Source organism: Strix uralensis, chromosome 25, assembly GCF_047716275.1.
Source record: "Strix uralensis isolate ZFMK-TIS-50842 chromosome 25, bStrUra1, whole genome shotgun sequence".
NCBI lineage: Eukaryota > Metazoa > Chordata > Aves > Strigiformes > Strigidae > Strix > Strix uralensis.
In genome coordinates this window covers 306,216-319,774 of record NC_133996.1, presented here as the reverse complement: position 1 = coordinate 319,774, position 13,559 = coordinate 306,216, and the positions used below count along the sequence as shown (strand labels likewise).

The following is a 13,559-nucleotide window of genomic DNA, read 5'->3' as shown; positions in this document are numbered from 1 at the left end:
CATAGCTGAGAGAATGAATAGGAGCCCAGTGTTACACCTTCCTGTTATTTAATGAACTTCAGCTGTCAGCTGACACTGAGATGGACCAAGGGTCCCTTCCAAGGGTCTGCTGGAGAGTCCCCAGCTCCACATACTCTCATTTACAGCTGTGGCTCCTGCCTTAAGTATTTACAGTACTATTTTCCCTTTCCCAGCACCTGACCTCTCTCATCCTGGCTCGGCAACTTTGCAACTCCTTATTTACTCTTTTTCTGGCATCTGGACCACATTTCATAGAACCATTTAGGTTGGAAAAGACCTTTAAGATCATCGAGTGCAGCTGTAGACCTAGCACTGCCAAGCCCGCCACTGCTTTCCCTGGATGTACGCAGGAACTGCTGCTCAGAAAATCACCTACGGAGTTCAAATGCAGGGAAAGGACAGGGAGGGGGAGTTGGCTTTGCAGTCCCTCCCAGCTAGGCCACCTGCTGCACTTTTCATCCTCAGCCTCCACAGCATTGTATAGACAGAGCAAGAAGAAGCTAAGCCCTCAGGTACACACCGTGCAAAAGAGATTCCAGGCCAAAACAGCCCAAAGGCCCTGTGCAAACCAAGGCGGGCAAGGCCAGCGGCACGAGGCAGGCAGCCCCCGTCCCCTCCACGTTTCACCCACAGCCCGGGTGCACTCACAGCGCAGGCCCGGGGAAGAAAGGGAGACAGGCCGGCACTTTCTCTCTCCGGGAGCAAAGCTTGCTCCCTGCCCGGCTCCGCTGGGGGGGAGAAGGGGCTCCAGCTCCCAGCCCCCGACATGGAAGCCTTCAGGTGCCTCTCGCCCAGCACAAGAGCCCCCACACACTGAGCTCCATCAGTAACCCCCTCCCCAGATCCTCCCCAAAAAAGCAGCTTCTGTGCAGGGACACAGATCCTGCAGGAGGACGAGTGCAACCCCCTGCCCCAGGCACCCCCCTGCCCCAGGCATCCCCTCTCGCACAAGGGATGTCCCCAGCCCCGAGGCCTGGGGCAGGGGGTGTCACCGCCCCCCCCCCCGAGCTCCCCCGCAGCCCCGGTCCCTGCTCCGCCCTGCTCCCAGGGACGCGGTGGGGGCAGCTCTGGGACCCCGGGGACAGAGGGGACAGGGATGCTCAGTGCCCAAAGCACCCAGTGAGCACAGCAAGCGGGCCCTGATAAATTTGCTTGCTTACTTCATATAACTTTGACACATTCTTCTCCTCCTCACACTGAACAGCCCCAGCTCCTTCAATCTCTCCTCACAGGATTTATTCTCCAGGCCCTTCCCCAGCCTCGTTGCCCTCCTCTGCACTTGCTCCAGCACCTCGAGATCTCTCTCGTATTGAGGTGCCCAAAACTGGACACAACACTCCAGGTGTGGCCTCACCAGTGCAGAGCACAGGGGGACTATCACCTCCCTGCTTCTGCTGGTCACACTATTTCTAACACAAGCCAGGATGCCGTTGGCTTTCTTGGCCCCCTGGGCACACTGCTGGCTCATGGTCAGCTGCTTGTCTATTGCAGCTGGCTCTGCATCTTTAAGCCTGCCTATCCACCTGTTGGTGGCGCTCAGGTCGCAGGGCCAGATACCGCAGGGGGTTAAGACCTTCTCGGGGACATCAGTACAGACACCAATGTGGTGGATACAAAATGTCCGTTTATTGAACTGCCCAACTTGCATATATATGCTCGCCAAGCACCTCCTCCGTGGGTGTGCCCTCGGCATTACAGGCCTACCCATTACCTTATTTAATAACAAAGGAAAGGAGGGGAGGTTGTAACTACTCTTTCCGTACATCGCGAGATCTTCCGAGTGCCATTCCCTACGCTTGTGTAGGAGTCTGGGCCGCGCTGGGAGAAAGTTAGTGCAGACAGAAGAATGCAAGGAGGAAGACAAGGCCAGCAAAATAAGGCTGGCAAAAACACACAAGATAGCAGATAAGTGAGAAACACCTGTGGTCAGCAAAAGCACACAAGTCTGAGCAAAACAGGGTATGAGATAAGGGAGTTTTGGCAAGTTTTGGGCTTTATGTGCTAATTGAAATTAACCAATGCAAATGCTTGTAGAGGCGCGTGAACAGCTCGTGTAGATGACCTGTAGCCTATTAGAAGATAGATGAGTGCATGTACGGAACTTAGTAGAATATAAATGTAACCAGAAAAGGAAAAAAAAAAACAAACATGGACGACCTGATCATCACACTGGTGTTGCGTCGTTTCTGTTCCTGCATGGAGAAATAAGGACGCCGGCTAATGGTGACCCCGACACACTTGTCAATTAGAACCCCCAGATCCTTCTCTTCCAGACAGCTCCAGCCACAGCTCCCCGAGCCTGGAGCCATGCAGGGGGTTGTTGTGGCCCAAGTGCAGGACCTGGCACTTGCCCTTGTTGAAGCCCATCCCGTTGACGTTGGCCACCGATCCAATCTATCCGAGTCTCTCTGTGGAGCCCATACGCCATATCTGGGGATGTAAGAATTGGTAAGTCTGAGTGGTTTCCTTCAGCGTATGATGGTGCAGGACAGTCATAATTGGCGTGTAGATCGTATGCTTCTAAGTTAAAAGGACACCGGGCAAACGCGATGAATTCATGTAAGAAGCGTTCAGTGCGATTCAGCAACAATGGCTTTAGCTCGTCAGCAAAGGCCTGACTGTCCAGATCATACCTGGTCACGTTACTCACGATAACGCGCTGCACAACGTTTGCCAACGATCCTCGGGCACCGAGCTGGACTGTAAGTTCTCGCTTCAACCAAGGAGCCAACCTGTGAAGGCAAGCAGGGTTGCGGCGGAAAAACTCTGCTGAAACGTCTCGATAGCGGCCACCGCCCTGAATGCTACGAATCCACCCAGCGCTGCGGTACAGAGCTCTGCGGAAGCTGATCATGTCCTCCTCCGGAATCCGCGGCAGAGAGGTGCCCTCTGCGCTCGCCTGCCTCATCCAGGCCAGAGTCCTTAGCATAAGCTGGATCTCTCCGACCCTCTCCCGCACGGGTTGGTCAGACAGCCCGTCAAACAGTACCCCGTTATCTGGTGACAGCGTCCTTGGGGAAGGTGAACTGCCAGCGCGGCGTTCCCCCGCTAAGGCAGAGCTGTTTTCTGACGGGCTGGGTATATACTCTTCAACGGCATCGTCAGCACGAATCGTATGGAAAATGGAAAGAAAGGGTCGCTTGCAGAGGGGGCATTCTGCTTTGCTGTCTGACCACTCCTGCACACAGCTGAAACAGAACCTGTGCAAGCAGCGATCTAGATAGGCGACATTGTCACATCTGTCCAAGCAGATGGGGCATCTCGAGTCAGGAGATGCATCTGCTGGCAGCTTGCTGGTGCCACCTTTTGGCGAAAAATTGCCATCTTCTGAAAACTCCTTATCTGCTGAAGCCATGTTCTACGAGAGAAAGACACCAAAGATCATCGCTATCTCAGAGAGACAAAAATGTTACAGTTTAGACACAGGAACCTCTAACAGTCACCTTCAAGGCTGCAGAACCCTGTGTGGGCACCGAGAGAACCGAACAGAGACGCAGCACGACCTGACCGCTCGGCTTGGCTTCTCCTCACGGTGAGATCTGGCTCTTCAGGGTTCAAGTTTTGAACAGAGCGTGACTAATGCCGGTGTGTGTGAAGGGCACAGGCAGGGCTCTGTCTGCCACCCCACTCATAAACAACTGCTTGGATGCAGTGAGTTTATGATTAACACGGTGTCCTTTGAAACACACTTCCAAGGGAGACCAGGGTTTAGACAGGAAAAAGACGAGAGCATATTTTGACAAAAGTCAAACCAAGTAATTGCGCTGGAACTAAACTCTCCAAGCTGTGCTGGCCCTGTCCTGCTCCTGCCCCCTGCCCACGAGCAGCCGCACGAGCCTCTGCCGGGCACTCGTGCTGGACCACATACGGCTCCTTGGGCTGAGCCACCCCCAGGGATGTTTTCCAGCCCAAACGAGTCTTTGTTTTCAGGAGTGAAGCAGAAGCAGCCGGGGGTCCTTCCCACCCCCAGCCTCGGGTACACGCCACCTGTGGATCTAGTCAGGCTGTCGAGCACGATTGGCCAGAAATCCGCCTATTTTGCAGTTATTTCGGGGATCCCCATTCCCTTGAGGCATTCCGCAGCGGAGATCAGTCCCCGCGCTGCTCCCAGACCCGCAGCCCGGGTTTCCCAGCGAGCTCGGGAGCGCGTCGTACCCGCCCGCCGGACACCGGGCACCGAGTCTGCCGTGCGGGGCAGCGAGACACACGGACAGGGACGGTCGCGCACACCCCGGGGCACACCCGCACGGACACGGGGAGGGGGGGAAAGGGGCTCCCGCCTCCCCGGGGCGACAGCGCCCGCCCGCCGCGGGACGCCGCCCCGCCCAGCGCCCTCCCCCGCGCCTCCCGCCCGCCCCGTCCCGGGCCGCCGGCCCACCCGGAGGGCTCCGGCGCCGCTCCCCGCCCCCAGCTCACCGCTCCCGTCCGGGCCGGGGCCGGGGCCGCGGCCGCCTCCAGCCCGCGGCGCGCCCGGCAGCGTCCGGAGCCGGGAGTGTCCTGCGGCTCCTCCCGAGCGGGCGGCGGCGGCGGCGGCGTTGCCGCGGGACCGACGCCGCGGGAGCCGTTGCCATGGCAGCCGCTGCCCCCCGCTGCCTGCCGGGAGCGGCGCGCGGGCGCCCCGTCGTAGCGTCACTTCCGGCGGCGGCGGCGGCGGCGGCTGGGCCTGGCCGGGGGCCGCGGGCGCTGCCGAGCGGAGGAGGCCGCGGAGGGGCCGGGCCCGGCGCGGCGCGGCTCTGCCGGGGCGGCGGGACCCGCGCCCGTTCTGCCGCCCGGGGCGTGCCGGGGCCGGCGGGAGCCGCGGCGGGGGCAGGTCCGAGCGCGCCGCCCGGGGCGGGGGGGCGGCGGGCCTGAGGCCGCCCGGCCTGGAGGGCGGGTTTCCCGCCCGCGGGCAGGCGGGGAGCGGGGCCGGGCGTCCCTCTGGGCGGCGGCAGCGGACACCGGGACCTGGCGGGTACCGGGGGGGGTCCCGGGGCTGCCGCCGCCAGCGCGCCGTGTTCTGTCCCGCCGGTGCTGCCGCCGCGGTGCTGCTTTCCTGGGGCCTCCTGCTCACCAGCCGCCCCCCTTGGAGTCGGTTAAACGTGACATCCCCGCACTTCTCCTGGCGTCTGGGGGAGATGCGATCGCTTTGGCTCCCCAGAGGCAGCACCAGGCCCACGGGCTGTGACCTGCAGTCCTGCTTCGCCTGCTGCTGCCGCAACTTGCTCGCTTTACTCACCCAGTTCCTCCAGTAGCTGCACCCGGGACACACCTACTGGTCGTGTCCCAGCGGCTGGAGCTGAGACCCTCACTGTCACCTGTGCCCTTTGCTGGCACCCAGACCCTAACCCACTCCCACGGCTGGCACGATAGACGGGATCTGATCCAGAACCGTCCCAACTTGGTGAACTTCCTCACTGCCGTGTGCGTGTGTTGGCTCTTAGGCGAGGTGGGATCCACCGGGAGAGTCCATCTCTGGAACTCCCTGAATCACCGGAATGGGAAGATGGAAGAAGGTGCCCCAGGCTCTTCGCAGGGGGATTTTCACTGATGAGCTGAAAAGAAGCAGTTCTGGAAGTTAAATGGCTCTGTTGTGTCAGTAGATCTCCACACTCGCACTCCTCACCTTTTTTTTCTTTTTCTTACACTTTGTCTCGCTGCTTGCTCCATTGCCTGAAAGGCTATCTTCATTTTTGAGGCAGTCACTGAATTTTGGGGAAGTGTTCCTGCCTCTGGAAAAGGAGGCTGTGAGAAAGAAAACAGGTCGTCACAACAAATGTTCCCAGCCGAGTCCTAACGTGGCTTCTGTAGCGGGGGGACGGACAAAGGAAGGACGCTTATGATTCATTGTGATTTTGCAAACAGTCTTTGAGTTCTAATTTCCATCATGTTTTTACTCTTCCCTTCTTTCCAGGGAGTGAAGCCGATTTCAGCTCTTCAAGAGGCATGTGCAGTATTTTAGCCCCTGAAGTCCACGTGTCTGCTGTTGGAAGCAAAAGATCTTCTTTTTCTCGCAGGTAAGCAAAGCAATTTTTCCTTTTTTGCTCCCCACAGGCCTTCGATGCCATCTCTTGTAACTGCCCAACCGCAGCCAACCCCCAAACCCCCCTGCCTGGACTGGCTCCAGCAGCAGAGACAGACGGGATTTTTGGAAAAAGACTGGTGAGAAAGGGGATGGCTTTCCCAGGACAAGAGGTAAAATCTCTCTCCTCTCTCACCAGCTGTCCCGCCTCCCTGCTGATGTCATAAATGCACCTTCCAGTGATGCGGACTGATGTCACAGGGGGATGCCCCACATCACAGGGGATGTCTCCCCGGTGCCGCAGCCGTGCCAGCACTTCCCAGCAAGGCCTGGGCGCTGCTGGACACTGCTCAAGGGCTCCCCAGTGCTGCCCTTCGGAGCTGCTCCAGAGCCAGCACCAGGGTCGGGAGGCAGCAGGGCTGCACTGGCGGACCCTCGCTGACAGGCAAGAGGAGCAGGGGCACATCGGAGAAGAGAGGAGACACTCTCTGAAGAGCATCTTTTTACCGGAGCTGCAGACGAGCAACAAGTGCAATGGAGGGTTGCTGCACCGTGGCTGTCAGCTTTGAGCTGTGCAGCTTGTTCCCCACGCTCCTGCAGCTCTCCCCCGAGGGTAAGGTTTTCAGGAGCTCCTTCCCAAAGGACAGTGGGGCTGTCCACTGTCAAAAGCTGGGGCTGCTGGGTTGTGGGAGTGGCTGGACAGGGCTGGGGGCTGCTGCGAGAGCCCTGCCTGAGGGTCCCACCGGGCTCAGGGGACCATGTGGCAACCAGGACCCACGGTTGGCATGTTCCCCTTGTGAAGGGGGCCATCCAGGGCCAGCTTCCCCTGGGAGCTGGTACCTCTTGGGGTTCTGGCTCTGGGATGAAAAGGGGTCCTGCATCCCAGCTGCGTTAGATGGCCACAGCCCTGGTCCTCAGCCCTTCTCACATCCCCATTTCTGCTTCAGCCCTGCCCCAGGAGCAGCGTAAGGCTGGCAGTCATAAATTGGGGCACAGCCCAGCTCCGCAGCCACGGCAGCGTTTGTCTGGGCTGGTTTTGGACACCTGCATCTGGCACCCCCTGGGCGAGGACCTTGCCAGGAGGCTGTGAGATGGCTGGCCTGGAGCCTGACACCTCTTTCCTTCCCTTGCTTTGCAGAGGTTGTGGCTATCTGGGATGCCGTGTCTGCATACATCCTGGGACAGCTGAAACTGGACAAGGTGGGCTGGCGTCTTGGTCCCCCTTTTCTCTCCCGATCCCGGGCCCCGGCGAGCAATCCCTCCCTGAGCATCATGGCAGCACACCAAGACAACCCCGTGTGCCCACAGCTGCTTCTTGGTCAGCCAGGAGAGAAAGCAAGTCCAGATCTAGTCTGAGAAAGCATTTGGCACACAGGATGCGGGCTTCCCTTTTCCTGTGATCAGAGCGACGAGACCAAGCAGAGAGACACGGGATTATGCTGGGTCCATGCCAAGGATAATCGCTGGGAATCAGTCCAAGGGCTATTCCCTGTGCTGGAAATGCCGGGGATCTTCTCTAGCCGAAGGATGTTAGCAAATATCTTGAGGAGGGGAAGACAAGAAATGGAGAACGTGGGCTCTTCCCAAAGCTTTCACTTTTCCCATCTCTGAAGTCTGCACTCATCAGCCTTTTTGTCTTTTTCCTGGGCAGGGTGTCCTGGTCACAGGACTCGGGACCTTCGCTGTGGTCCAAGAGCGATTCAGCGGCGAAGAAGAGGTGTATGTGGTTCGAAGACCAGTCTTCCAGCTGGACATTGACACGATATGTCTGCAGGAGCTCGCATTCCCCACAGTGGCTATCCCTGGTGAGAAGACAGTGGCCAACCTCCACTTGCCCCCTCCATGTCTGGGGGCGGGGTGCGTGCTCTCTGCTCTTTGGAAAGGGAGAGGAGAAGTCGAGAATTGCCTCCAAGGGTCAGGGGGTGGCTTGAGCTCCCCCAAAACAAAGCACTCCCCACGAGCTGTTTCTGTAAATGACCTTTGCTCTGGCAGTTTGTCAGGAACCTGACATGGAAATTTGGCCTGCTGTGGCACTGACGATGTTCCTCCTCCTCGCAGGCAACATTGAGATCAAGACGCTGAACTACGGGTGGCTATCGCAAGCCACCTCCTTCCCGCCGCACGTGGTGCAGGACTGTGTGCAAGAGACCATCTTCCTGTACTCTTTCCAGCTGAGGAACAGGCAGCGCCTGGCCTTCGCCTTCAAGGACATTGGCGTGCTGTCCTGCAGAGATGACGTCCTGTGCATGCGGTTTTATTACGACTGCGTCACGGGGCTGGAGAGCGAGGCCAGCCAGATCGCGCTGCTTCACACTGTAAGTCGCTCAGGTTTTGAGGGCTGCTTCAGCGTCTTCGGGAAGCCTGGTGAAGGGTGAGCCACCCAGTTGTCACTGGCCAGCCTGGACGTGGCAGGCCAGTCCAATGCCTGTCCCTGTGCTCACCCCCACTGAGCTCTCCGTGAGCACAGAAAGTTTCTCCTGAGTTTCTGGGTCCTTGCCCAACAAAGAGCCCTGCAGGGTTATTGCGCAGTGTCAGTGTTTGCTGTGCAGCTCCTCCAGAGCAGAGCAAGGGCTAAAGTTCATGGGGGAGGATTTGGGAGAGAGGTTTGGAGAAGTGGCTCTCTTTTGGAGCGGGAGACAGCTCTGCTTTCTCTGGGAGCCGAGAGAAAACTGCCTTGGAAACCTTCTGACAGCTCCGTGTGGCTTTGCAGAGGCTGTGGATGCCGAGCGGGGCTCTCTCCAGGGGAGCACCCACTGCTCAGGGGATGGAGGCTGCTCCTGCCCACGCGTTCCCCAGGTGAGTGCGTTTCCTCTGCAGCCCTCGGCAGACTGAGCCCGCGGCTTCCCAGCTCCTGCTCCGGAGTTGTCGGGGCTCGACGCTCAGCACCAAGTCAGGGATCAGCCCTGCAGTGACTGGTTTCTGGTTAGCTGGTGCTGAGCTGGGGCGAGGCCTGTGTTCTCCCGGAGTGATCGGGCACGGCGAGTGTTTCTCATGCCCAGCCTGACGTCGTCCACATCAGACAGAACCAACTGCACAGGGTTAAAGCTCCACTTTCTGGTGCTGGGGGGAGGTTGCCAACAGAACCTGTGCATGGCCACCACGGGAAAGGGATGCCATGCCTGGCACGACAGTCAGGATTAGTGCTGGGAAGCTGCAGGGGGTAACGGTCACCCTTCTTCAGGCCTGTGTCATCATTTGCTTTCCAGGTTTCGGTTCATTGTTACAGGCGGAGCAGCGGCCAAGGATTTCTCCACCTGGCACAAGAAGGCTGGAGAAAAGCACAGGCCCAGAAGAAGTACGGGAACGGGTCCGTGCTGTCCAGGGCTGACCACAGCCCAGTTGAAATGCCCTCCCCATGGGGCTGCTCCAGAGAGCTTCCTCCCAGCTGCAGAGGCGTGTCCTGGGAAGCTGCTGCAGAGACGGGTGGCACTTCCCCTGCCTGTGCTGCCAACGCAGGGGCCAGGCACCAGGCAGCAAGACACAGGCAAGAAGCCTTCTGCCAGGTGAGACCCTTGTGGGAAGGGATGAAAGGGATCCCTGCACTCACGCAGGAGAGACATCCCCTTGGGACACTCTGGCTCCAGGGACTCGGGAGGGTCCCTGGCACATGTCCCACGGTTTTTCAGAGCTTGTCTGCCCCATCGCAGGCCCCTCAGTGAGGAAGGCAGGGGATGTTTGTGCACTCTAGCTCCCTTGTCCTTACAACAGAGCGGAGGGGCACTCCTCTCCCACCCATCTAATGGGGCTCAGGAAAGGCTCCCCCCTGCCCTGGGAAATGGCCCCACCTCTCCCGCTGCTTCTGCCAGCCTGGGGAGCTTTGATGCCCAGTGAAAATGGGAGACCAACCTCCCCACGCTCATGCCTACTCCTCCCGGTGTCTCTTTGCAGTGTGCTCCCCCCGTGCCCAGGCAGCTCCCCCAGGACAAAGGAGACAGGCCGGCAGGGGCCAGCTTCTCCAGACAGGTCCACCGCTGCGCTCCCGGCATCCGAAGGCTGCAGGAGAGCACTGCAGGTACGTGCCTTGCCGTGACTACCGTGCTGTTTGAGACTTGGCAGAAGCCTCTTTGTGCAGAGAGTCCTCCTGAAAGGATCCCTTGCGTTCCTTGGAACCTGTCTGTCACCTCCTTCAGGTCTTCTTCACAAAAAGGAAGGTGCTGCACACCCTCCCCGCCTGTTATTGCCCCCTGGGTTGTCATGAAACACTTTGCCCTGGCCAGGGGCTATGGAAAATGTACAAGTCCTTTCTAGGGTGTTGGCAGCGGAGATCTTTGGTCACGCAGCTGTGTTTGTCATGAGCTGAGGAGCCTGGCGTGACTCCACGGCCCCTGGCATGTCAAGGGCAAAGCTGAGGCAAGGGGCAGCAACACGGGTCAGACCCGACGGAAGCCCCTCCAGGAGCTGAGACTAATCCTGCCTGCTGCTGCATTTCTGTCCCCTCCAGGAGGTCCGGCAGCTGTCTGCAGAGTGGGAGAAAGGGCAGAACTGGTGGAAGGAGTGGCGAGAGCAAGCAAAGGCAGAATGGGAGGCAAGGGAAGCCTGGTCTGCAGGGGAGCACCGACAGCCACCCCAGGTATGGGCAGTGGTGGGCACTGCGGAGAGCAGCAGCGACTCTTTCTGTCGGGGCACCCAGGGCAGCAGGTCTCCAGGGGATGGGAGCAGGACTAACACCCAGCTGCAGGGCAGGGCTTTGCCTGCTCATCCCTGTGGGGGAGAGATTGGCAGCAGGATCCAAGGGGCAGGAGCAGCCGTCAGCCAGGATGGCAGGCACGCGGTGCTGAGTCTCCTGACTCCAGGTCCTGCTGCAGGCCCCTTTCAAGAGTCTTCTGGGAAGCAGCACCTCTGTTTCCCATCTGTTTGCTGAGACTGTCTCCTCCTTGGCAGGCACTTGGCTCTTGGACTCCTCACCCTCCAGCCCAGCCCAGGAGAAAGGAGGCCAACAAGAGGTGGAGACAGGCTGAAAACCCTCTCCCAGCAGAGCAGATGACAGCAGCAGCCGCCCAGCTGGGAAGACTCCAGACTGAGTAAGTGTGCACCAGCTCTGGACACAGCCTGGGGCAGTCGAGCAGCCGTGACCCCGCAGAGACGGCCAGGTCCTCCATCCCTGCGTCCTGGGGTTCCACAGGAGACCCTCTGATGTCTCCTGACATGGCCGTGACCTGGCTTACCCCTCTCCGGGCCAAGGCCCAAAACTCACCCCAGGGTGAAAGGGTGGGTACACGCGGGACTGGGGGGTGCAGGGGCTGGACGAGGGGAGAGGCAGAGGGGGTCTCCGGCAGAGGCTGAGGGCTGTTGTTCCCTGTTGTTGCAGCCACCTTTCCCCACGAGCGGTCCAGGTCCTCAGAAGGCTGGAGCCGTATCACCAACGGAGGGACATATTCAAGCAGGTCACTGAGAACAACAGGCGGTGTCAAGAGCAGCAGAGGCAGCTCCCCTGGTAATTGTCTCCAAAAAGGGCTGTGCTTCCCCTGGCTGCAAGGCCCATCCCTCCACTGAGGGCAGCCCTGGGGGAAAGAGGGGATTTCTCTGACACCCCTCATGAGGCAGCAGCAGCATCTGGAGGCTGGCTTTGGGCTGGACCAACCCAAGGGGGACTGCCTGGGCACCCAGAAGAGGCTTTCCATGTGGCATGTAAAAGTCCTGGCTGCAGACAGAGGGATCCCTCTGATGGCTGGCTCTCCCCTTTCCAAACCAGAGAGCGTGTCCTTCCCTGGCACAGTCCTGCCCCAAGACACCTTGCCCCGAGGCGGGACACCTGCATGGGACACCCAAGGTCTTGGCTGCCCTTGGCTGAGCAGCTGCCCCTGGGACCTGCTCAGGGGCTTGGGCACAAGGGGCCTCTCCCAGCTCACAGACGCCTTGAGGCTCCATCGCACGCAGATCCCATCCCGGGTGGCTGGAGCTCAGCCTGCGGGACTTCTCTGCCTTCTCCCTGCCCGTAACATCTCACACTTCTCTTTCTTCCTCCCCGCACTAGATGCTGGTACGGCAGCGGACAGGGAAGTGTCAGCAGGCTCCAGGCGTGGCTGTTAGCAGAGGGGCTGCTGGAGTCTTCCCACTCCGAGTTTCATCTGGTTTCCTGGCCTGTCCTGAGCGAGAATCGTCCCCCAAAGGCATCAATCTCCAAGGACTCCACTCCACGGGGACCTCTCTCTGCTTGCCTTCAGACTCTTTTGTGCCTCTCAGCTGTGTTTATTGCTGTGCAGTTCTTCTGAAATAAACGGTTGGCCCATGGAGCTGTCAGTCGGGAGTGTGTCGTCTCTCCCAACCCGAGCCCTGGCGGGGCTGCCTCCGGCCCTTGCAGGAGGGCTGGGGCAATGGGCTCGGGGCCGGGGCTGTGGATTCCATTATTCTGGGGGCTGGAGGGTGCTGGGCTGGTGCCACAGCAGCTGGCTGCCTGTGCTGGCTGGGCGTGGAGGCCGGGCTGGAGGCGGGCGGGCCGGGCGCTTGTCCGGGCTGGCGAGGGCCAGGCCCCTGGGGCTCTGTGGCAGGCGGGACAGGTTTCCAGCACAGGCGATGGCTGCTGGTGTCGGGCCCAGCTCTCGGGGTGCCGGGGTGGACGGTCTGGCTGTCCAGGGGCGAGGGACGGCTGCTGGTGTTGGGCTGGGATGAGACTCAGGGTTCTATTGAACCATTTTGTTCAGTTATATCATCTTGCCCTGTTCAGGCTTAAGTAGAAAGGTCACAGTTCTTGCCCAGGAATCACCTGCTTAGCTATAATTATCACATAAACGGCGTCATTACCAACGTAAGGTCAGCTTACTCGCCACCATTACACCAGGTGGACATTGTGAGATGGTTATTTCACTCTATTTTCTCATCTAGATGAAGACCCATCAAGATCTTCTAGATGTTGCATCTCAAGGGAGCCAGGAAAGGAGGAGGAGAATTTCCAGGACTAATCTCTTGCCCCTCCAGCCCACTGCTAAGTGGCTGAGTGCTTTCTAAATCAAGTCTCGCTACCCAGGAAGCCTCACCCGTCACCTTTATATTCCAGTCCCTCTGGATTTTATCACTTTGGTACTGTCATCCTGCAATTAATGACAAAAGCTCTACCATAGCTGAGAGAATGAATAGGAGCCCAGTGTTACACCTTCCTGTTATTTAATGAACTTCAGCTGTCTGCTGACACTGAGATGGACCAAGGGTCCCTTCCAAGGGTCTGCTGGAGAGTCCCCAGCTCCACATACTCTCATTTACAGCTGTGGCTCCTGCCTTAAGTATTTACAGTACTATTTTCCCTTTCCCAGCACCTGACCTCTCTCATCCTGGCTCGGCAACTTTGCAACTCCTTATTTACTCTTTTTCTGGCATCTGGACCACATTTCATAGAACCATTTAGGTTGGAAAAGACCTTTAAGATCATCGAGTGCAGCTGTAGACCTAGCACTGCCAAGCCCGCCACTGCTTTCCCTGGATGTACGCAGGAACTGCTGCTCAGAAAATCACCTACGGAGTTCAAATGCAGGGAAAGGACAGGGAGGGGGAGTTGGCTTTGCAGTCCCTCCCAGCTAGGCCACCTGCTGCACTTTTCATCCTCAGC

The 13,559-nt window shown here is 58.9% G+C and overlaps 2 protein-coding genes across 5 annotated transcripts; one reads left to right on the top strand and one right to left on the bottom strand.

Moving 5' to 3' along the window:
• Positions 1 to 2,225: 2,225 nt before the first annotated feature.
• LOC141954495 (uncharacterized) lies at positions 2,226 to 6,065 on the bottom strand. Its single transcript, XM_074894097.1, has 6 exons — positions 5,895 to 6,065; positions 5,624 to 5,742; positions 5,351 to 5,482; positions 4,802 to 5,252; positions 4,438 to 4,614; positions 2,226 to 3,379 (listed from the first exon to the last, which is right to left on the bottom strand). Exons 1-6 carry the CDS (start codon positions 6,063 to 6,065, stop codon positions 2,267 to 2,269), a joined length of 2,163 nt encoding a protein of 720 aa, XP_074750198.1. The 3' UTR covers positions 2,226 to 2,266.
• LOC141954735 (uncharacterized) lies at positions 4,704 to 12,259 on the top strand. Of its 4 annotated transcripts, none has more exons than XM_074894526.1 (13): positions 4,704 to 4,831; positions 5,912 to 6,014; positions 6,219 to 6,632; positions 7,158 to 7,219; positions 7,671 to 7,824; positions 8,078 to 8,334; positions 8,730 to 8,815; positions 9,226 to 9,522; positions 9,908 to 10,031; positions 10,461 to 10,589; positions 10,901 to 11,040; positions 11,328 to 11,453; positions 11,994 to 12,259. In XM_074894526.1, coding segments are annotated over exons 3-13 (1,455 nt in total). In that variant the 5' UTR covers positions 4,704 to 4,831; positions 5,912 to 6,014; positions 6,219 to 6,553; the 3' UTR covers positions 11,995 to 12,259. The 4 variants fall into 4 exon arrangements, with proteins under 4 accessions (XP_074750627.1, XP_074750629.1, XP_074750628.1 ...); XM_074894528.1 differs by having other exon boundaries at positions 4,732 to 4,831; positions 5,912 to 5,941; positions 6,052 to 6,632; XM_074894527.1 differs by lacking the exon at positions 4,704 to 4,831 and having other exon boundaries at positions 4,991 to 5,941; positions 6,052 to 6,632.
• The last annotated feature ends 1,300 nt before the right edge of the window (positions 12,260 to 13,559 follow it).